Genomic DNA, 21,735 nt, shown 5'->3' with positions numbered 1-21,735 from the left:
TAACAGGACAGTCCCTAGAAAAGTTCATCACTGGCTTGCCAAGCAAGAGCAATCTTACAAAACCCATCATACTTTATCACCAAAAAACTTCTGATATTTCAAGATTAAAGTATCACTTTACTGATTCTGACTTTTTTTCTGCAGAGGCTTACCTGGCTTTAAAGTCTGAGTGTATCCTAACCCAATCAGACTGGAGTTGTTCACTTTAGCCTTAAAGAGAAACAATAAAGCATTATTTAGTAATAAATAGTAAATTTAGTAAATTATTTAGTATCTTTTTTCAAAGTCCTCCATGCCTGAGAATTATGCACCAGGTTTTAAGCATGTAAAGATTTCAAGCTTTAAATCCCAAATAAATCCAGAGTTAATTTTTCTATAACTTAAATCTCAAATCTCAAAGAATCTACAGTTATTGTAGAAAAGAATGGTTTTATTAACACAACTTTAAATTTTTTCCAGACTGACACAAAAACAGTCTCAAAATAGTGCCCAGTAATACAATAAAACATTCCGTGTCTCTCTTGGAAAATCCAAAACTGCTGCACAGCTGCAGTTTTTGCAGCTGTGCTCTCAGGCTGCAAAAACCAGAACAAACAGACCCATGTGCCAACTACACAGCACAGAACTGCATCAAGGCCATGCTCTGCTGATGGAAAGGCTGCTTTCCATTCCCATTACCAGCACATATTTTCAAATGCATATAAATGTACATGCACAGGACTCACAGAAAAAGAGGCATCTGGGTCAATCTGGTACTTGGCTGCTATTCCAAAGCGAGTGTTGCTATTTCCAGCTGTCCAAGCAAGATTCACAGCAGTTTCCAGTTTATCATTCACCTTCTGGTAAATGGAGCCGCCAAATTCCGTTCCATCATTCCTGGAAGGAATGCATTAGTGTAGTTTTAAACAGCACCTCAAAATAAGCATCTTTTATTTTTCCAGTAAGAGCTGCATTTGCACAACATTCACTTACACTTCATTAAATATCCCTGCAATAGCTAAGATAGAGACATTAGGCCAGATTGGTTATGAAGTTATTTTTAGATAATTTCAATTCATTGCAGTTTATTATATTTCAACAACTTCTGAAGCTGAAAAAAACCATGACAAACTACCAAAAATTAGACCAACAATGACAGCTTCCAATTTTCCCTTTCCTGTAGATGGAGTCTTTGTAGTAGAGAAATTTATTTTTCCCTGCGTGTCTCTGAAATAATTATTTTCCCTGGCAAATGTCTCCTTGTGCCCTGAGGGGGTTGTACCCCAGTCACAGAGCCTAAGTCATCCCAAAACTGCCATGTCAGCATGCTTTTACCAGACACAGAGAAACTGTATCACAAGGGAAGATGCCAATTTAATGTGCATGTCTAAAGGCTTTTGCAAATGAATTCCATTTGCAACAATCCTTATGGTACATCTGTGCTATGATCTATGGACTAGAAACAGAAATGGAACTAATTTTGCTTTTCAGAGAGCACTGGCCCATAGCTGAATAATGAGCAGCACAACTTCCAACTACTACTGCTCCCAATGTCACACAGGAATAAAGTGTGGTAAATAAAAGGCAAAACGTTAAGAGCATGCAGATCATAAAAACAAGACCAAAAGACTCCTAAAGGCCTTGCACTCCTCATAAACCAGTGAGCATCAGAATTTCCATTTTTGTTTATTTTCTTAAAGAAAGGATACAAACATTGTGTAGAAAACAGGCTTTACATCCCAGGAAGATCTGGGTTTTTTTCTAAACTGTGAAATAACCTGGTTCCAATTGTTAGAGTACACCAGACCTTTAGTGATTACAAAAAGGGGTAGATTTAGGATCTTTTCCCTTTTAGCCCCTTGGTTCGATATTCTTTAGTTCATAACAGTTGCACAAACAGCAGTAATAGGCATATGCCTATTTAAAAGTTCAAGCAATAGCAACAGCCTTTTAAATTGTTAGAGCAATTCTTCCAGAAAAACACTACTATACTTACTTCAGATAAGACTGAAGCTCACATTAACTGCATGTGCTTGGCTCTCAAGAAAAGGAGGGATTAAAAAGGGCTGAGGAGAGCTGGTTATACAGGCAGATTTTGTGCAAGGTTCCCACACAGCTCTGTCTTGACCTGCAACATTAGGGGGGGGCGGTCTGAGCTATGCTTAAAAAATGAGGAAAGTCATATTTAAAACTAGAAATTATCCAGCCCTACCTCCTTTGTTTTTATTATTAAAGAATAATACTAATAATAATAATAATAAAATCAACCTCTTTTTAACTCTAATAATAATAGAACTTCTTTATGCAGATAAAAGCACTTTTTATGTAGATTTAAAAAAAAAAAAAAAAAACAAACACTAGCCCACTATGAAAATTAATATATTACGGCACCCTTAAGGCAAGTAACTTGCTAGGGTCCTCAGCTGTTTTGTGTAATGCCAGGAACAAAAAAAACATGCTCAAGCCCTACCTAGTTACATTATCTGCTTTGCCACAGCATCCCAGTGAAACACTGACCTGTGCAGATGTCAAAACCAAACAGCCTAGTGAGGGGAGTTCCATACACAACTCTTTCTGGGATTATATAAAAGCTCTGACATGTTTTCAAAGCTGAAATACATCAATCACCTAGCTAATCTATTATTAACAATAATTATTATAAATAATATGAAGATTTCTATTAATATCTTACATCTGTGGTTTTGTACAATAACAGCAACCTGAGAAACAGACCCTTGGGAATAGAAGAAACAGATCTGAGCCCCTGCTGCTGTTAATTTCTGCTGTTGCTTTAATTAAGAGTAATAAGAACCAGCATTTTATAGTGAAAGCCAATAACACAATGTTTTGAACTGCGACAGCACAACTAAGTTGAAAGTCATTGTGGTTGAAGGAGTAACTTCTAACTCCTGAGTGGAAGGGGGACCCCACATAATGTTTTGATGGAAGTTTTCTGCCAACATTTTTGTGCTTTGGCAATCCTTCAAACATACTGTCTGGGCTGTGGGGGTTCAATTGTTCTGTAAGGCAGCAGGAGCTTCCTAAACCGGATTGCTGCAAACAGCATGAAACAACAGAAGGCTTTGAAGAAGTAGCTCTACAAGGCAGAAGGGTTGTTCAGCCCCCAGATGGAAACAGCCTGGAATAGCTGTGCTACATGCAAAATACCCAATTACCCAAGGCCACAGAAAGGGGGGACCAGGAGAATGGATTAGGGATTGCCTAATCTTAAAAAACTGTCTTCCCCAAAGACGTAAATTGCCTTTTTAGGAAAAACAGGAGACGGAGAAATTAAGGTTTTCATGGAATTTGATGCTGGTTTCCCACTTTGATACATTCAGAAAAGACAAATACTTGTGCAAATAGATTATTAGAAGTTGTAATACCAAATAAACTTTTACACCATATCCCTTCCAGAACTAAAACAAACCCAGTTCCTGTCTCATCCAGTCACTCCCTTGTTCTTGTTCATCCTCTGATTAACTCTGCTCTGCACATCAAACTACTGTTTTGTTTGATGTTGACAGGTGTAAAAGGAAAACATTGCTTTTATTTCAGCTTTCACAAAGAATATTTTTATAACTTTTTTTTTTATTAAATCACTAATGGATTCTAATAGTCCTTATTTGCTAGACAGACACTGGACCCTTGGGTGCTTAGTGAGTTCCAGTTCCTCACCCACATAATTCAAAGAAAAGCTAATGCAGCTGAAAAAATACAGTCTGACATCTTTAATGAAGAATTAATTTCAAATTCACCATTCCCTTGTTCACCATTGCTGAACCTCTGACCCTTTCACTTGTTTAGTAAGCAGATAAATCCTTCCAAATTCCTCTTTAGTGCCTGTCTGCCAGTACTTACACATTAGTATGAAGCTGGAATTCATCAGTCTTATAGCCAACAGCGAAGTTGCTCTGGGTTACTCTAGACTTTGCTGTCTCAAAAGTCATTTGGTAGCCTGCCAGCCACCCCTCGTAGCCAAGCACCAGAGCTCCACGTATTGAAGGGCCCGCAATATCAAAATCCATGTCACAGCCAATGTTGATGTGTTCCCTTTTGTACCCCGACTTAATTTTAGCACTCTTTTTCCTAAAGAGAAAAGAAAAAGATCATGTCTTTGCAAAGGTACACCTGTAGGTAGCAATTCCATCATATCAATTACTTCAACTCAGTGTAATAGCTCCTGAAGACAATGTGTACATCCCTGGAGAGCCACATGTCACCTTCTTAGTGTTCACCTTTACGAAATCCTAAATCAGCTACAGTAAATTCTTTGCAAATGAGCAATAAAATGTGGTATGGTACCTTACAAAGCACTTTGGACTGTTTTCTGAAAAGCAGCTACACACAGATGGGAAGTGACAAAACCATACCCTCATCTCCAACTGATACAATGGTTTTGGAAATTTGGAAGGAATGGAAACTGTAGAAGTCCACAGTAGTAGGACTACTACTACTACTACTACTACTACTACTACTACTACTACTACTACCACCATCACAAGCAAGTAGGACTTGCTTGCCTGTCCCAAGCAAACAACTTTTGCCTGTCCCAGGCACACAGTTTTTAGACAATCCTAGTGAATTGGGTAATTTTATTTACTGTGACAGATATTAGGAAATCACTACTTTGCAATTTCCTGAGGGAAAGTCTCTGCTGGCACGCAGGCTGCTTCAGTGGCTCTGACATCCCCACCATCCTTATGGTACTTTGTGAACTTTAATGGTTACAGCCATTTACAGCCACCAGAAAGCTGCCAGGTTAAGGCAGAAATAAACTTTCCTGAGTTGCCTGTTTATTTTTATACTATTGGCCAGAACAGTATTTTCTCATGTGTCCTTAGGTTGATTTACAGCAAGAGTGCAGACCCTCACAAGGCCAGAGAATTATGTCTAGTATATTCAGCTACTCTTATTTCAGACTTTTTTTCATCTGTTTTTACAAGTGTCTTCTGTTTTTGACCAAATCTTTACCAAAATCTTTCTGGAAAAGTCAGGCTAATTTGAAATTTCAAATCAACCTTTCATGTCAGCTAGCAAAAACAACCTCCAAGAACAGACAGTATCAGTGCTGTATCAGACCCACACAGAGACTGATCTCTTTTTTATTACCATTAGCTCAGACCCAGGAATTTCTTGTGTTTTGCAGAATCAGAAATAAAGTGCAGGAGTGCCAAAAGCACTCATTTGAAACTTCTGTAAAAGGTACCTCTCTCACCAATGTCACAGGGACAGAGAATAAGAACACTGAGTGCTCCAAAAAATGACTTTACCTGCTGAAAGATTCATCACAGTCAGTAAGTAATAAGGAGAGGGAAATGAACTCTCACATTCAGACATGGTGCATCACTGTCAAACTAAGCCAGGTCACAGCAGGATTGAATCTCACTCCATTTACCCACATGTAACAGTCCTCTCGAGGCAATCATAACTACAGTGTCTGTGGAGTGCCCAAGAAATAGTTCTAGACCTGTAACATCATTCTTGAACAAGGTTTTTCCTTTTAATTTCTCTAAGAATCCTAACAGTTAAGAAATAATTATAAAAATCTACTTGAGATTATTCTAATTAACAAAAATATCTCATTAACCTAGAATAAGGAGTGGACTGAAAGCAGCTGACAGTGCAGAACACCAAATGTGAAAGACAGGGTGAAAGCTCCTCTGGGACTATTTCCCTGAGAGCCTGCAGTGCAGCCTGCTGCTCTGGAAGCTAACATGCAGAGTGTTTTGACTCACTGGCAGCACAAAGATAATCAGGGGAAAAAAATAAACCAACATCTAGACCTACAGCTGCTGCTTAATCCCTGTGGCCGACATAAAACACGGCATCCAATCACTGTGGCAGAAATATCCCCCACCACCAAGGCATGCTGTGGCCTGCAAGAATTCAGATGATAAATTCAGCTCGGGACAAGTGCCCAGTTCTGGTCAACCTATCAGAGCTGTGGCCAACTGGCCCCTAGAGCTTGTTAAGCTTTGCATTACAGCTGACTTGTTTAGTGCTTTTATTAAGGCAGCAGCTCGTCCTCTGAAATGGCCAGAAATACACAATTGAGCCAAACCACAACTTTTTCTTCACTCTCTAATTCTAACTACAATTTTCAAGCTATTGTGTTTGCTTGCTATAGTTAAGGATTAAAAAGGGATTATTAACACTAAGATGTAAGTGAGATGTACATGACTTCACCCTACACAGGCTGATTATTACCTGTCTCCATATCTCAGGACAAAAAAAATTAAAATGTGTTTTTTGTCACTTTAGCTTACTCAGTTCTTACCCAGTGTTAGGAGAGAAGGTGGAGTCAAAGGTCAGCTTCAGGCCACGTGCAAGCTGAACAGAAAAGAAATTCACTGGTTGGATTTCTAATTAGAGATGGGCGGAATTGAATTTGCAAATTGCTTTTTTGGAGCCAAAAATTACCTGATCTTCAAGCGTAATCTCAGTGCCTAGTGTGTTATCCGTGTTCCACTTTTCTGTGAACATCAATCCATATTCCACCCATTTGTATTTTGTTTCCAAACTACCACTGACTTTGTTTGTTTCTGAATTTGCAGAACCTGAGCTTGTAAATTCCTAAAAGAAAAAATAATTTATACATGTAATATATGTATTTGTCAATACCTACATGCATGCAATCCAGAAAATTCTTATACTTGTAGAATGTATCAGTAATTATAATTTGTCAAATATTAGTTCATATAAATACAAATATATTTATTTTAAAAAGAAATACACAGTAATCACAAAACCACCACAATGTTTTTGATTTCCAAACTCACCAGTCCATTTTCAGATCTTGTTTTCAAATCAAGCTTTATTAACCCAAAACCTAGACAGTGAGTAAAAAATATAAATCATATATATGCTGATTTGAAAAGCATTTCTAAATTATTTCTTAAAGCTCTCTTCTAAATCACCTGTGAACTACTAAACAGTTAAACCAAGGGCACAGTTATCAAACCATGTGTTTCTAAGAAGCAGCTTGTGCTCACTTCAGATAGCACTTGACTGATGAATCCTATTGACCTCAGCAATACAATTGGGACCAAATTATGTAATAATACTTTTATTCACAGTGAGCAGCATTCTGTTCAAAAGCAAACTACTGCCATCAGTGATCCTGTTCACCAACACAAAATATAGCACAGAATTTTCTCTCAAACCAACAACAGTTCTATGGGGAACAGGAAGAATTTTATCAGAAGAAAAGTAAGTTAACCTCCCTTTCCAAACAGCAAGGGCAATGTGAAGCTGTGATTCTGTGAATTCTAATGGAAATAATTGGAGTATTTTTCAGGGGAAAGTAAAAAAATCCTAACAGTTTCAGGAATCAGGTAGCCAGCAAAAGACCAAACTTATTTTGGCTTTATTTACCATATCCCTTGGTGAAAATATCTCTGGCAGATTTGCCCAGGTCAGCATAAGCAGGTGGAACAGCCATTTTCTGGAAAGGAAAATTTAAGAAATAACAAAAGTAAACTGCAGTGTTCGGAAACTTACTTAATTCCTTTAAGCAACAAGGAACTTAAGCCCATTTCAGCCTCTTTCATTTTGTATCCCCCACCCACCACTTAAATACAGCCTGAAGAATGCAGCTATAGCAAACATAGTATGTGATTTCACTTTGCTTGGGAGCCAGCAGCAGCAATGACCATGTACTTGCCACTGAGAATGTGAAACAGGCTGCAGGGCAAATATATTTTAAAATTAAAGGAACTTCCCATGCCTTTCTGAAGGGTTAACTGTTGTTTTCTTATCAGTGTAACTACATGAATGAACTCAGGGTTTTATCAAACCATTTCTTGGAAATGTTTCTCCTAATGGATCTCTGCATCCTGTTGTAAAGCATTAGGGCCCCAACTCATTAACTAAGGAAATGTAACCAGAACAAGCATCTACCATCAGGAACTCTTCCCCTAATTCAGAGCAGCAAATGGATAACATTTATGTCAGCAAAATCAATAAATGGTCATTCTGATGCTTCCGTTTTCTTTGACTTTGCTATCGCTACTAATGGGTTAAGACGTCTCCTTCAACATTGACCATTAAGTGCTTTTCTGTGCACCTGAGAAAAAATGAGCTTGTTGAGAAAAGTTCAGACTGCAGGGAGGCCACCCTGTGAAGTCAGGCCATGGGGAAGGCAGCCACAACCCCTCTTCAGCAGCAAAATGCAGAGTGGAGCTCCCTGCAAAGGCACAGCCCAGTGGTGGGGACACTGCAGGGGCAGTTCCTCCACTGTGTTGTTTTTCTTAGGGATGCCCCCACTGCCAAGGTCCTCACCTTCCCATCTTCAGCAGGCCCTGACATCTTAGTTCAGTGGCCTCATGCAAAAGAGATAAATGCGTGCCATTTTCTCAGCCACTGTGAAAACTTTCTCACCATATGCAGAGGAGAAAATAAGATCCTGAGAGGAACAAACCAAGTGAATCTCCTTTCTTATCCAAGTACAATAATTTCTACTCCCTTATTCAAATAAGGTCACTTCTTTAGGGGAGACAAAGTCAAGCCATCTGAAAAGGTGTACATCTTCTGTCTTTGTAGACAAGATTTCCAAATTCTACATAGCAAAGGGGATAAATCATACTTATAAAGCTAATCCCCTCAATACCAAATGCTGCACGAAAATTCCATATTCACAAACTTTTTGGCTATTCAAAAGTACTAAGCAGTTTACTACATGTACATGCAAATGCTTAAAAATCTGCCTGACATACTTACTCCAGAGTATTCAATGTTAGCAAAAAACTGCCTGACATTCTTACTCCACAGTATTGAATGTCAGCAGAAAATTATTCCTTTAAATCCCACACAGATCTGCTCTGGACACAGGGGTGCTTTAATATCTCTCTGGCTGCAGACTGGGATGTAGTTCTCAGGCAAGCTCACCACCCCATGAAGATCAGATAGAGACTTTCAGCAGCCACTCAGTGCCCCAAGCACTCTAGACAACAAGCTGGTGCCTGTTAAAGCAGGATATTGCTATTGCATAAAGGAAGAATCCCTATCCTAGAGGAACAAAACATATCTGGTGGCTAAATAAAAGCAAACAGTCTCTTCAGAACATAAAGTAGGATATAAGGACATATGCTATGATGTAGCTTCAGTTTCAGACTACTTGGGTGCATGTCATTTCTTTCCAGTTATAGTCCAAATTAAAATGCATCCCAAAATACAGAACTAGCTAAAGAGTTTTGTTTTTTTTTTAATTCATATTCCAAAACAGTTTTAGCTTCTTATATTGGACCTAAATTTCTCTGCTTTGAGTTTGTTTTGTGAAAACATAAAAGCAGGGATTTAATGTTTATACACAAAATCAGCCTTAAAAAGGGGGGAGAAAAAGGAAAAAAAAAATCCAAAAGCATAAGCAGAATAAACCCCTAAGAAGGTATTACCATATTTGTGTAATTCCTCTCCTCCTCACTGAAGTCACTAGAAGCAGATACAATGCCCTGCTTGGAAATCACCACCCAAAGTCAGGCAACACTCAGGAGAGGGATGGCAGGAGTCACTAAGAGCTGTCTGAGTACAGCAAATGCTTCTACCTTGCAAGAGCAGCCCAGCCCCATGAGAACCCTCTGATGGATATTGCCATTTAGCATAATCAAAAATTTAAAATATTACAAATCTCTACACTTGAAAAATGAAATAAGTATTGCTTTGAAAGATAATGCACCGCTCTGCCAGCTGCGTCTTGGAATCTGTTAGACCTATTTTATCAACAGTACCTTTCAGTCACTTCATAAAATCAAAATATTTTCTTCATAAATGAATGCTGTATGCTTTTGGGTTGGATTTTCTCAGTCATGTTTTTCCCTTCTCCAAACCCCGTGAAGCCAGGTTTTGTTCCCTGATGCCTGTGTATCATGTCTGGCTGTGGCCAAGCTCATCAGGTGCATGAGCTGTGCCAGGCTGCTCCACTGCTGCAGTCGGGGCCCAGAACAGTGGGAGACATGAGAGCTCCACTTAGACAATTACTGTAATTAGGGGACAGCACTGACAGCCAAATCCCTGCTGGTTTTAAGGCAAATCATGTAACACACACAGAGCAAGGTGTTTAAAATTGCTGAGTGTGGAAAATGCTAGGAGCTGTGTACTTGGTGGTTAACCTTGCTGTTGTCAGCAAGAACAAAACAAAAATAATTATTTCTGTTTGCACTGGCTAATAAGAAGCCTCTTGTTTAACAGATGGAAAACAAAACTGATTACATCTTGTGCGAGTACAGGTTGTAAGACAAGCATGCTTAGCAGGGATTCAAACTCTTAAAGGATCAAGGAATGGCCATGGCCAAGTGCCCTTGCTTTTCACCAGTGGGATCCCTGCACATTAACTCAGATTATGTTTGGACGGAAATGAATTCATTGCTTTTATCCTTGTCCAAGTGAGCAAAGAGCTCAGTGTGACTATGGACCTCAATGCCTGCACAGAGCAGGCCAAGTTGAGTATCTGTAACATGGTCTCAGCAGGAAAATATTTAGGTTTTCTTGAGTAAAAAACACCATAGCACAAGTGATGACTGAAGAAAACCTGAACTGGGGACGAATAAGCTCCAAGTGCTGCTGTGAGCATACCTCCAGGAATGCCTGATTTATAAGTGCCACAGGGAGAAAACCAGGAGCTCCCTTTGGAGCTGCAGGTCCCAAGAGGAAGCCCCAGTGAAGACTTCATTACAGCAAGCCAAATTTGAATATTTTCCAGTGTCACAGATGGAAAAGTTTTCATTCTATGATGCAGTTCTGGACAATTAAATCAAATTCAGTCCAAAAAGCAGCAAACCCACAGGGTGCCCTGGCAAATACAAGGATTGGCTGCCAACAAAGGAAAACTCATCTCTGCTTGAGAATTGTCATACATGCCTAGGTTAAAGTTTCCCTGCACATATTTATCAGCTTTATGATATTGACATAGGGAAAGGAACAATCTAAAAATTTAAGATAAGAATCAAATCCATTATAAGAATAAAATTCCCATGAAGACAGTGGAAGTCTATCAGATTCAAGGCTGAAAAAGTAAAAATGTATCCTTATGTAGCCACATTTTTTCCCAATAAACCTTACTCATGTACCATTTCTTGATAGTAGTAGTAGTAGTTCTGAACATCCCACCTCCCTGTCTCCAAGCATGAAAAGATGCTACTTGCAGGGTGGACATATTACAGCTGCTGGGAACATCTGGGAGGGACAAACAATATTGGGTTATGCAAGCAGGTCCAGTCTGTCTGCATGGGGAAAAACCCACATGAGGGTCTTTTGCTCCAAGGTTACAAAAAATACTAATTTATTTGTCATTTACCTCCTTCATTAAAGGAAAAATATTTCCTTGGAATGAAGCAGCTTTTAGGTGCCTTTCTGGACCCCCAGGCTGGGCAGTGCCATTTCCCAGCCATTGTGTCAATACACCACACAGGATGGGGCTTTGCCCTCAGTCAGAGCACGGCCCAGCTCCCTCCCCATCCCATGGCTGGCTGGAGGCACCAGTTCCACTTGGCACCAGTGTCCCTGTACAACATCCCAGGCTCCCAGGGGAACTCGGTGCTGGCTCCACACTTTGGATTTAATGGTCCAGATCCCAAATCCCTTCAAGTCATGCCCGCAGTCTGCTTCAGATCAAGTTCAGCAGCCTCACTGTGCAGAGGCTTAAGAACACACCTGTAAATATATGCACAGTCACACAGAGGTCAAACATCAAGTTGGGCACAATCACAAGGCTTTTGAGAAGCCAGTAAAAGCACGTGGTTTGTAAATACTCAGCATTATTAGACACAATACTGAACAACACTTTTTGTCCCAACTTGCCAACATCATATAACCATGCACCATTATGACTCAAAATTTAAGACTGGGAGTCCACAATTTCTTTTGTTGCAGGCATTATAAAGCTGTGCAGCATCCCTGTGACACTTGCAGGATCCCAGCCTTCCTGCTGGAGCTTTGCTCTGGAACTGCATGCATGATGGAGCAGATTTAAAGAAGGGTTTATGCAGTACCTCTGGAGCCCAATAAACAGTAAAGCATAAAGGAAATAAACCCCTTTAAAGCAAATGTAAATATTATTATTTAGGCTATACTAATTATGGAATTAAAGAAAGAGACAGCCTGCTCTTAATTGTATGGGTATCCATGAAGAACTGCAGTGTTGTATGGCAAGCCCTTATTAAACTATCAAATGTAAAGATCAATTAAATGGACTTGGGGGATATCGCAGCTTGTTGTAGCTACTGCAGTTACTAAATTGCAAGGGAAGAACACAGTCCCTACATGTTAAATTAAACTGTTTCTGTTAAATACCTGCAGAGGAGGAGAAGTGAAGTGCTGCTGTCCCACCCCACGCCACCAGCATGGCAGAGCCCAGGTCAGCACATGTCCCAACAGTGCACTCAGGAAGGGACATGTCCCTTGATCCCAGCCCCACTGCAGGAACACCCAGCACCAGATCAATGGGGATGAGTAATTAAAATGGAATTTTGTCTTCCAGCACAATGTGACAGCTCACACGGAAAAGGAGCATCTGCTACACTGGCGGATGTGCTTTTCCCTACCTGCAGCAGATGCCAAGCCCACAAGGGCCTGAGCTGTGCATCCTGCCTCCATCCCAACAGTGTCAGGGGTGGGGACACCTTCACACCCCCATACACACACCCCAAAATGTGGGCAGGAAGAAAAGGTAGATCAGTGAAACCTTTGATGGAGAGTGCTGGGGGGAGGCATTATTCTGGAATGTCACTGCTATAGTCCAAAAGCCCATTTCTGACAAAAATTCACAGGTGAAATGCCATGAGAAAGGTGATTATTCAACCACCCACTGCACCCAACAAAACAAACTGCAACACATCTCTATTCTCACTAACCCATCTAAGAAACAAGCTGGGATCTGTTTCTACTGGAATCACTATAAATACTCCCCAGAGACACAACCCTGCATTGGTCACTGATGATGAGTCAGCTCCACTCCATTTTCTGAAAATTCTGTTACCGTTGGTTTTTTTTGGTTTTTTTTTTTTTTTTTTTTTGTAAATACCTAAAGACTGAATGACTCAAAGACTTTTTCTCCCTCCAGCAGGAGTTGCTCGCAGCAAGGACTGTGACAAGGCAGAATCGAGGCAGCTGCTGCTGGGGCCCCACGGTGCTTGGTATGCGAGAGGAAAGCAGAGACATGGGGATTTTTAAACTGGCATTATTCCCCACAAGTAAAAAGCTACATTCTGAGAATAAGCAGAATAAAATGGAAGAAGAAAACAGTTTGCCTGCTTGGCTTGAGGCTTGGGGTTTTTGGTGCAGATCAGAATGAATTTGGCAACCCGCAAGAAGGATCCCGGGGGTGCGGAGGAGCGAGGAGAAAGGGACGTCAGAGCCAAGAGGGTGCTAAACCCAGCCAGGTACAGCCACCTTCGACCTTTGCTTCCCGGAAAGCAGCAGAGCGATGCCGCTGGCTGAAGCGCTCGTCAGCAGCCGCACGCCCGCCGTGCCCCAGTGACCTTTCCGCTCCCGTCACGGTGCAGCGAGCGCGGCCTCCGCCGCGGCCGGCGGCATCCCGGGATGCGGCGCCGGGAGCCCGCTGCCCGCCGCCCGCGGTGCCCCGGCAGGCCCGTGTGTCGCAATGCCCGGCATTACGTAAGGACACAGTTTTATCTCCGTCGCGACGGGCCGCGGGTGGGCAAACCCGCCCCGGGCGCTGCGGGCTCCCACGCGTGACCCGCGAGCGAGTCCCGCCGCCCGCACCGCCCCGCGCCGCGGCTCGGAGGGGCGGCCCGGGATCCCCGCCGGGACAGCCCTACCTGCCCCCGCCGCGGGAGCTGCGCGCTCCGCTCCGCTCCGCCTCGGCCTCCTCCGGCGGCGGCTGCCCCTGCCCGCTGCCTCCTCGGGCTCTGCGACGGCGGCGGCTGCGTGACGGCGGGCGGGGACCGGCGGGCGGGGACCGGCGGGCGGGGACCGGCGGGCGGGGACCGGCGGGCGGGGACCGGCGGGCGGGGACCGGCGGGCGGGGCGGGGCGGCAGGCGGGGCCGCGGGGCCGCTCCCCGGGCACGGCGCGGGGGCTGCGCGGCACCCCGAGCCGCAGCGGCACCGGCACAGGGGAGCGCACCGGCACACGGGGACAACACGGGCACAAGGGGAGCACACTGGCACACGGGGACAACACGGGCACAAGGGAGCGCACCGGCACAAGGGAGCGCACCGGGACACGACACCGCACCGGCACAAGGGAGCGCACCGGCACACAGCACCGCACCGGCACACGACACCGCACCGGCACACAGCACCGCACCGGCACACAGCACCGCACCGGCCCCCGGCTGCGGCATCCGCGAGATGCACCAGTGCCAGCCCCGATACGTCCCGGGACATCTGCAGCCACCTGGGTACCACAATCCCCTGCTCTGCGAGAAACGACACGAAGTGGCTTTTAAAGGGTCCTTCCAACCCAAACTACACTGATTCCATGAAAGTACCCATTTAGTCTGAAATAGCTAAATTAGAATTGCCTAGAATTCTCTAACTCCCTGTTTTGTTAAAATTTCCATTCTCCATATCCTGGTTGAGGCAAGAGTGGTGGGAAAGGAGGAAGGGAGAATTTGAAAGAGGATCTGTGAGCAGGTGAGGCTGTGTGTGATACCTGGTGAGTGTCCAAAGGAGCTGTCAGAGGGTCGGGGGTCAGCAAGAGTCCCCCCGCGGGGGCTGACTGAGCGCCGTGGAGAGCTCCCATGAATTAGGGAGATAAGGTCTTTCCTAAGTCTCCCTCAGACACACGAATCAGCCCTCACAGCTCACAGGGAAGCTGAACTGGGGCCAGGGCAACACTCTCCTGGTAACAAAAGGTCATGCAGGGAGTGCTCTGCTATCGGAGAGGAACCGGGGTGGAGCTGGGCCACTTTCAGGATGAGATATAAACCCAGTCCTACACTGTTGGAGGTCCGTGGGACACTCAGAGCATCACCCACAAGATCACGAGGGGAATCTTCTCAGCCAGGAAACTGCTGATGGTCTGGCTGGTCACCCGTATGCCCCCACCACACAAGGGATGTCTGTATTAAAAAAAAAACATTGCTGAGAGTTTACATCTCACCCACGGGAACGTTTGTTTAGTTTGTTTTGTTTTGTTTTGTTTTAATTAGTTCTTTCCTGCTCCTTCTTTGCACAGTGGGAAGGGATGGTGATAGGAGATAGGTTCCCTGCTTGTGCCCTTACCTGGCTCATGCCTTTGTTTTCCCAACAGCATTTCTCTGAAGGGCACCACTCCCACGGGAGGCAGGGCTGCACCCGAGCAGGTGAGCGCTGCCTGCCCCAGCACAGCCCAGGGAAAGGTTGGAGTCATCCAGCTGAGCACACACACAGCACTTGGGAACCTTGGTCAGGGTTCAAACTAAATAAACCCTGCAAGGAACTTAATGTTGAACTGAAGTGTATAAATGAAGTGGCTTGTGGAATTCAGTGGGATCTGAGGAATTTCTTGGCATGACAAGGTGGTAGAGAGGAAAGGATTGTGTGTAGCCACATATAGCCTTTAGAAAGGCGGTTGAGGCAGCAAAAGGCTGAAGGAATTGTGCTGGATACCAAATCCACTTTAAAATAAAGTGTGCAGCCTGCCACCAGGTAGGAACCCATGGAAACAAGAGGTCCCTTTCAAATTTGGGAAGTTTTTGCAACCACAGTAACTTTGTTGATCCGGGCACCGCTATGACTGTGGGTGTTGTGACAGAGTTGCGATCAGGGTGAAGCGTCAGCTCCCAACACCCTCTCGGCTCTCGCCCTGGCAGCAGCTGCTCCTTCTTTTCCTGAATCCTGGGGCTTGTCAAAGCCTACCCTGGATTTTGCTCACTGTCCCATGAGAAAACATAGCCCAGCAAAAAACCAGCGGGCAGCTTTCTGCCGGGGTGCATTGAACCTGCTCCTCCAGGAGTCAGAGGAGCAAGGGAGGTGAGGGGGCTGCTGCTGCAGAGGCAGCAGGACCCCGGAGTGGAGCAGGGACACAGGGCATTCCCCATCATCCATTTGGCTCACTCACAAGGGTGCATTTTCACCCCGAGCAGCAGCTTCTCACCCTGCCCCTCCCAAAGTGCAGCCTCAGCTCTTTGCCCTCTGCAAAGGTAAATCTGACAGCAGTGAGTGTGATTTGTGGAGCTCTGTGTCCCTGCCTTGCTCTCTCCCCTTGCATCATCCTGTTGCTGCCCCAGATTATCAAATATATTCTTTTATTACCTCTGAGCATAAAGAAGTATTTTATTACTTGCAGACACGCAGAGATTGCAGCCTGTTCCCTACAGCTTTTCTCTGAGCAGCCAGACCTTGAAGAAGATCCAACCCCTGCCCCACATTAATCCCTTCCAGCCCCACAGGCACCCACAGGGTTATTGGGAGCTCCTTGGAGTATTGTTGGCTGAGATTAATTTTCACAGGCTGCCTCTGCAGTAGAGGCTGAGTGCACAGAATTGTTTAGATTGGAAAACACCAACTCTTAACCCAGCACTGCCAAGTCCACCATTAACCCTGTGCCCAAATGCCTCATCTACACAATTTTACATCCCTCCAGGGGCTGATGCTGCAGGTGGGCTAAGAATGAGCAGAAGGAGAACATTTTTATTATCTGTGAGAGATAATTTTTCATTAATTTCTGGAACATGCATCTACCAAAAGATGGCAGCAAATCTCCTCATATGGAGTTGGGTATCAGTGTCATCTGCTCTCTTGGGTTCTGTTTTTCCTACATATTATGAACTGTAGATTATTCTAGGGAGTGCCAGAAGAATAGGAGGATTACACTGGATGTTCTCAACAGATCAAATCTGTGCTTGTAACTTCAGTTTTAAATTTTACAAATTTCTTTTACAGTATAAGAAATCTCCAAAATGCTCTAAATGTCAGTCCCCTCTCTTATTTTGGCAGTTCTTGGTTTTTAATAATGCTACAGCTTAATTTGTTTTAACAGCTGAAAATGGAACATAAGGGAATGCATCATAATAGATTTGACTAACAGTAATTCCACAAATAGTTCACATACAGGCTCTGTCTAAATGTTCCTTTTCCATCACAGGCTTTAGGTCTTGAGCACTCAGAGCAGTTTGTTTAACACCAGTTTGCTGGAGAAATCTGGAATTGCCCCATCTTTCATTATATAAATCTGTCAGTCAGAGGATTATTTTTAAGCTCTGTTCTGCATCACTGATGGATATAGCCATGACCCTGGTTCTGATACTATTCATACCAAATTAGCTGGGAATAAATCAAAGTAAGAGTCACTGCAGGTAGCAAAATGTGGGCTTCACTCAGCTCAGGTGACAGTCCTGGGGCTGGGCTTGCAGCTTGCAGCTTACAAAGCAAACCACAAAGTGTTTCATTCAGGAGTTTGTGATAGGAGGCATGGAGGGATCAGCCCTTCTGCATTTCAAAGTATGCTTCTGATTCCATTTCTTCATTAAATGGGACCAGTAAATACTACTTTTATTAATTACTTTTACATAGCTAAATTGTGCAAAACTGTCATTTCCTTCAAAAATAACTTACCTGCCTAAAATAAAGCTGTGAGAAGAAAATTGCAGCTTGTGAATTCTACATGAACAGCTAAGTCTAATTCAACTGCAGTTTCATTCATATCACATAACATGTTTGAACAGTGGAAAAACTCATTAGCCAGAGATCCAATATGTGTTTGTTCAATAAAGTTTGATTTGGCTCTCTTTAATAACAAAATTGTTTTCAGCTTGTTAACTTGCAAGGAATCCATTCATAATCAGTCAAGAACATGATGATGGAATCATAAAATAAGCAAGGATGCCTCACTGCTGGGTATCACACTATGCAAACATGTCTTTGTGCCTCTTACACTTATAAACTCAACCCAGGCTGTGCTGCTCAGAGCCAAGCCCTCTCTGCCTGCTGTGCTCATGTCAGAGACTTGTTTCCAGTGCAGAAAACCCGGCACTGGGGATGCTTACACAGCTCTGATGCTCCACAGAGCATCTCTGTGTCAGAATAAACAATTTTTACCTGGGCCAGTGTAAGTGGGCAGCTGCTGGTCTCTACAAATGAGCAGTAGCAGCTATTTGCCACCACCAGCACAGCCCTCACACCCACCCATGTCACTGCTCCCTCCTTCCCTGTTCTCTCAATGTGACACTAATATCTTTAATAAAAACTCTTTAAAAGAGTTGTGCAGTTTTAACTGATTATTTTCACAAAACACAGTGGACCAACTAATCATGTAATTTATCCTAGCGGATCCATAACATCTGGGCCAAGCAGCCAAGAGAGCAGCTGTGGCAGCCAGGACAGGCTGAAGGAACTACAGCCTCACACAGGGGGAGGGACGAGCTGGTTCATAATGTGGACTCAGCTCAGAAAGGCTGTTAGTTGTTCCTATTCCATTTGTCCACTCTACCACCTGCCAGGCATTGTTCAGCTCCTTAGCCAAGATGTGGCCCCACAGAAGGTTGTGTTCTGCACTAGCCAGATAAACCACCCAGAGCCTGGTTTTCCCCAGCACAGCAGGCTCAGTCCTTCATGATGCTGAAAAACCACTGGAGATGGTGCTGAAGGGAAAAGAGGTTATTAATGGGATTCTGTCTGTGGATGCTGATCAGCACATTTGTGGGGTGAGAGAGCCCTGCTCAGGCTTTTGTCCTGGCTGCACCCAAACATCCTTCATCAACACAGGGAGTGAGCTCTGCCAAGAGAGCCAGCCCTGGTTCAACACACTGAAGAAAGGATGATCACCATATATCTTCTAAAGCAGCACGTGGCAGGCTGAGCAGTGATGGGCACCCTGACCAGTGTGCCCACCAGGACTGTGCCACACACCCTGCAGTGGGCTTGGGGCTGGGGCAATGGGGGGAACAAGGGTGTGAGAAGTACAGACAGGGCTGTATTGATTTTTGAGGAAGAAAGCCGAAAAGTAGAAAACAAAAGGGGAAGGCAATAAAAGCTAAACTCCTACAGCTCCTTTTGATCTTGGAAAGTAACAGAGATTGACCTGACATTATTACACCCCTCGCTCTCTCCCTCTGGGTTATGTTTTTATTTCCCTGAATCAGTAATGATCAAAGCCAAGAGCCCCTCCATCACCGTATATTTTCCTTTTCACACCAGACAAAAGTTGCAAAGGCTGTGACACTTTCTCTCACGCCTGTGCTGGTCCAGTGGTTTGCTTCAAACAGAGCTGTTTGCAGGAGCAGGACTCCCATGGTCACAGTAACCTCATCTTCACACTGCAGGGGCAAAAAACCCCCACCCAGGCAGGGGAGAGGGAAATGGTGCATCCCCTCCTCGTGGGGTGTGACCTGACAAAACAGATGTCAGGGCTTTTACTTCAATTGTTTGGGGAGAGGTGGAAATTCGGTGTGTCAGGTAAAGCTGGAGTAGAAGCCTCCTTGAAACCAGAGCATGGACAATATATGCACAGGCAGATAGTAATGGGGAAGGGAGAACAGTTTTAAACTAAAAGAGGAGAATATTGGATTAAATGTTAAGAAGTAATTTTTCCCTGTGAGGGTGGTTAAGCACTGGCACAGGTTGCCCAGAGAAGCTGTGGCTGCCCCATCCCTGGGCTTGTCCAAGGCCAGGTTGGATGGGGTTTGGAGCAGCCTGGGATAGTGGAAATTGTCCCTGCAAATGCAGCTGTAGCTGCATGTCCCAATGAAACAGAACATGTGCGTTTAGACTACAGTTCTTTAAATTCCTCCAGGTTAAACTGAGTGTACAGAGAATTTCTCTAAGCATTGTGATAACTTGTTTCTGCTGTTGCTGAGTGGATACAACTGGAATTAACACTGAAGAAGACAGTGGAAACCACCACTGGACTTGGAAAATAGAATAATTTTTCCTGCTTATGTGGTGTAATAAATAGGGTCCATTAAATCATTGGATATCCTCAATAGGACAGACACAGCCCTACAGCTTTTCCCTTAGAGCTTCTTCCCATGGAGCAAGGGAACCTCTGATTCAGGGAAGAACAGCCCCTGCCAATGAGCTGCACTCCCCCTCACTACTCCAGAGAATCAAAGCCCCCATGGAGAGGGACAAAAGGGGGCCAGTGGTTTCCCATCTCACTGAGGGTTTAGACCCTCCTTCACATTATACAGGAATAGCCAGAGTTCTCATCTCTATTCCAAAATATATGGGTTTTTCTCTAAAAAAAAAAAAATCAGAATATCAGAACTGGCCAATGACTGACAGACAAGAAGAGTAGAGATACGACAGCAGAAATTTGAGAGGAAGGACAACCCGGTCAAGAGCCTGCAATAGAAAAGGTTTTCACAGCTCCTCAAGCAAGTCCTGGCATCAGATTAAAGCTGGGTATCAAGTACACTTGTCATCCCATCCCTGGCAGGAATGGGAGTGCTGCATTAGCACAGGACAAATTGCTGGTTGTGATAGAAGCTGGGGGCTGCTCTGGGAAAGAGAGGTTGTTTTTTCTGGAAGGCAAAAGGAGATGGCTCATCTGTGAAGGAGTGTTCCTCAGAGGGCACAGGTCCTGCTGGGGGACCAGTCTGGCCCATACTGCTGAGAACATCTGTCACCAGATTCCTTGGAAAGGGGCTCTTTACAATTCACACTTCCCAGCCAAGGATCTCATGGAAAGTGCTGCCTGGGAGCTCTCCTTCAACCTTCTTTATGCTTACAGAAATGCTTAAAAAGAGATTTATTCCTAAAGAAATATCTTCTAGACCTGGTGATGAGCATTGCTGGTTGCCTTGAGGTCACCCTACTGAGCCTTGCAGGTAGGAGAAGAGGGTGACTTGAGTCAAGAATCCTTAAAACTTCTGGTTTGGTGTTTATACAAAAATAAAGGCAGGTGCAGGGTAAAATTGGTGCAAAAGATCTTACAAATTAATTCCATATGGGAGAGGTGAGGGCTTCTCTTCCAGCTCAGAGGGAAGATCAGGACAAACTCTCCACCTGCTTGGTCAAACATGGGTGAGCAATAGTTTAGATGCTTCACTGCACTCAGCTGAGCTCAGCACAGCCTTTCCATGGATCCCAACAGAGTTTGGAGCAGGTAAGACTGTTTCCCAAGCATAGCCAAAGCATTACCCAGTGTCTGGCACTTCTGCTGAGGCTGGGAGCAGCCCATCTCCTGGGAATGCAAACCTTGGGAGGTCAGCAGATATTTGCTTTCCTTGCTGCATCCAGCCTGGATAAAGTTCAGGAGCAGGACAGCAACAGCAGCTTGCAGAGCATGATGTAAGGATGTGGATTTCCTCTTCTGGAAGAAGTTCTGCCCTTTGATCTGTTCCACCTTAGAGAAGGAAAAGGTGAATTTCCTCTTAGTCCTGAGATACACGAGTCACCACGTGGAAATACCCTTAATTGTGAAAGAACAAGGCAGAAGTTGACAATAAACTCAGCTCCCTACACACACGTGCACATACACACCTCAGCCTCTATTCCATTGGCTGCAACTAATGGTACCATTTTCTGGTCTCTTTTGATTAAAGAGTTTTATTTCTGTCTCTTGTTGATCTTTGGTTCTATACTTTGATTGAAAGCCTTAGTGAAGGAAATTCCTCCATGAGTTCAAAACTTGCCAAGCCAATAATTCTTGTGACAAAGGTCCTATTTGGCAGCAGGTGTTAACAGAAGCCCAGGGCACTTTAGGAGCATGTTTGACACTTGGTTTTAGCAGCTTCAGGCCATAACTTAGATGCATGTCACCCCTGTAGTGACAGCAGAGGGACAGACATCTCAGGGGAAGGACCACACAGTGGGACAGCCACCACCCTGTTCCCTGCCAGCAAAAACCATTAGACCACAGTTACTCTCCAGTT

The 21,735-nt window shown here is 44.0% G+C and overlaps 1 protein-coding gene across 3 annotated transcripts in view; it reads right to left on the bottom strand.

Moving 5' to 3' along the window:
* Nucleotides 1–21,735, bottom strand: part of VDAC1 (voltage dependent anion channel 1) — a 71,428-nt gene that overhangs the window by 1,616 nt on the left and 48,077 nt on the right. Inside the window, exons 1-8 of one of the 3 annotated variants that reach the window (XM_056501996.1) lie at nt 13,755–13,884; nt 7,357–7,426; nt 6,762–6,811; nt 6,403–6,555; nt 6,260–6,312; nt 3,841–4,068; nt 726–876; nt 153–210 (exon numbers count right to left, since the gene is read on the bottom strand). In XM_056501996.1, coding sequence (XP_056357971.1) covers nt 153–210; nt 726–876; nt 3,841–4,068; nt 6,260–6,312; nt 6,403–6,555; nt 6,762–6,811; nt 7,357–7,423 — 760 coding nt within the window. In that variant the 5' untranslated portion in view covers nt 7,424–7,426; nt 13,755–13,884. Of the gene's footprint in view, nt 1–148; nt 211–725; nt 877–3,840; nt 4,069–6,259; nt 6,313–6,402; nt 6,556–6,761; nt 6,812–7,356; nt 7,427–13,754; nt 13,885–21,735 lie in introns of those variants that run through there. The other 2 variants (XM_056501998.1, XM_056501997.1) reach the window with 2 other exon arrangements.

Source organism: Oenanthe melanoleuca, chromosome 13, assembly GCF_029582105.1.
Source record: "Oenanthe melanoleuca isolate GR-GAL-2019-014 chromosome 13, OMel1.0, whole genome shotgun sequence".
In the NCBI taxonomy this organism is placed as follows: domain Eukaryota; kingdom Metazoa; phylum Chordata; class Aves; order Passeriformes; family Muscicapidae; genus Oenanthe; species Oenanthe melanoleuca.
This window is presented reverse-complemented; position numbering and strand designations above follow the sequence as displayed.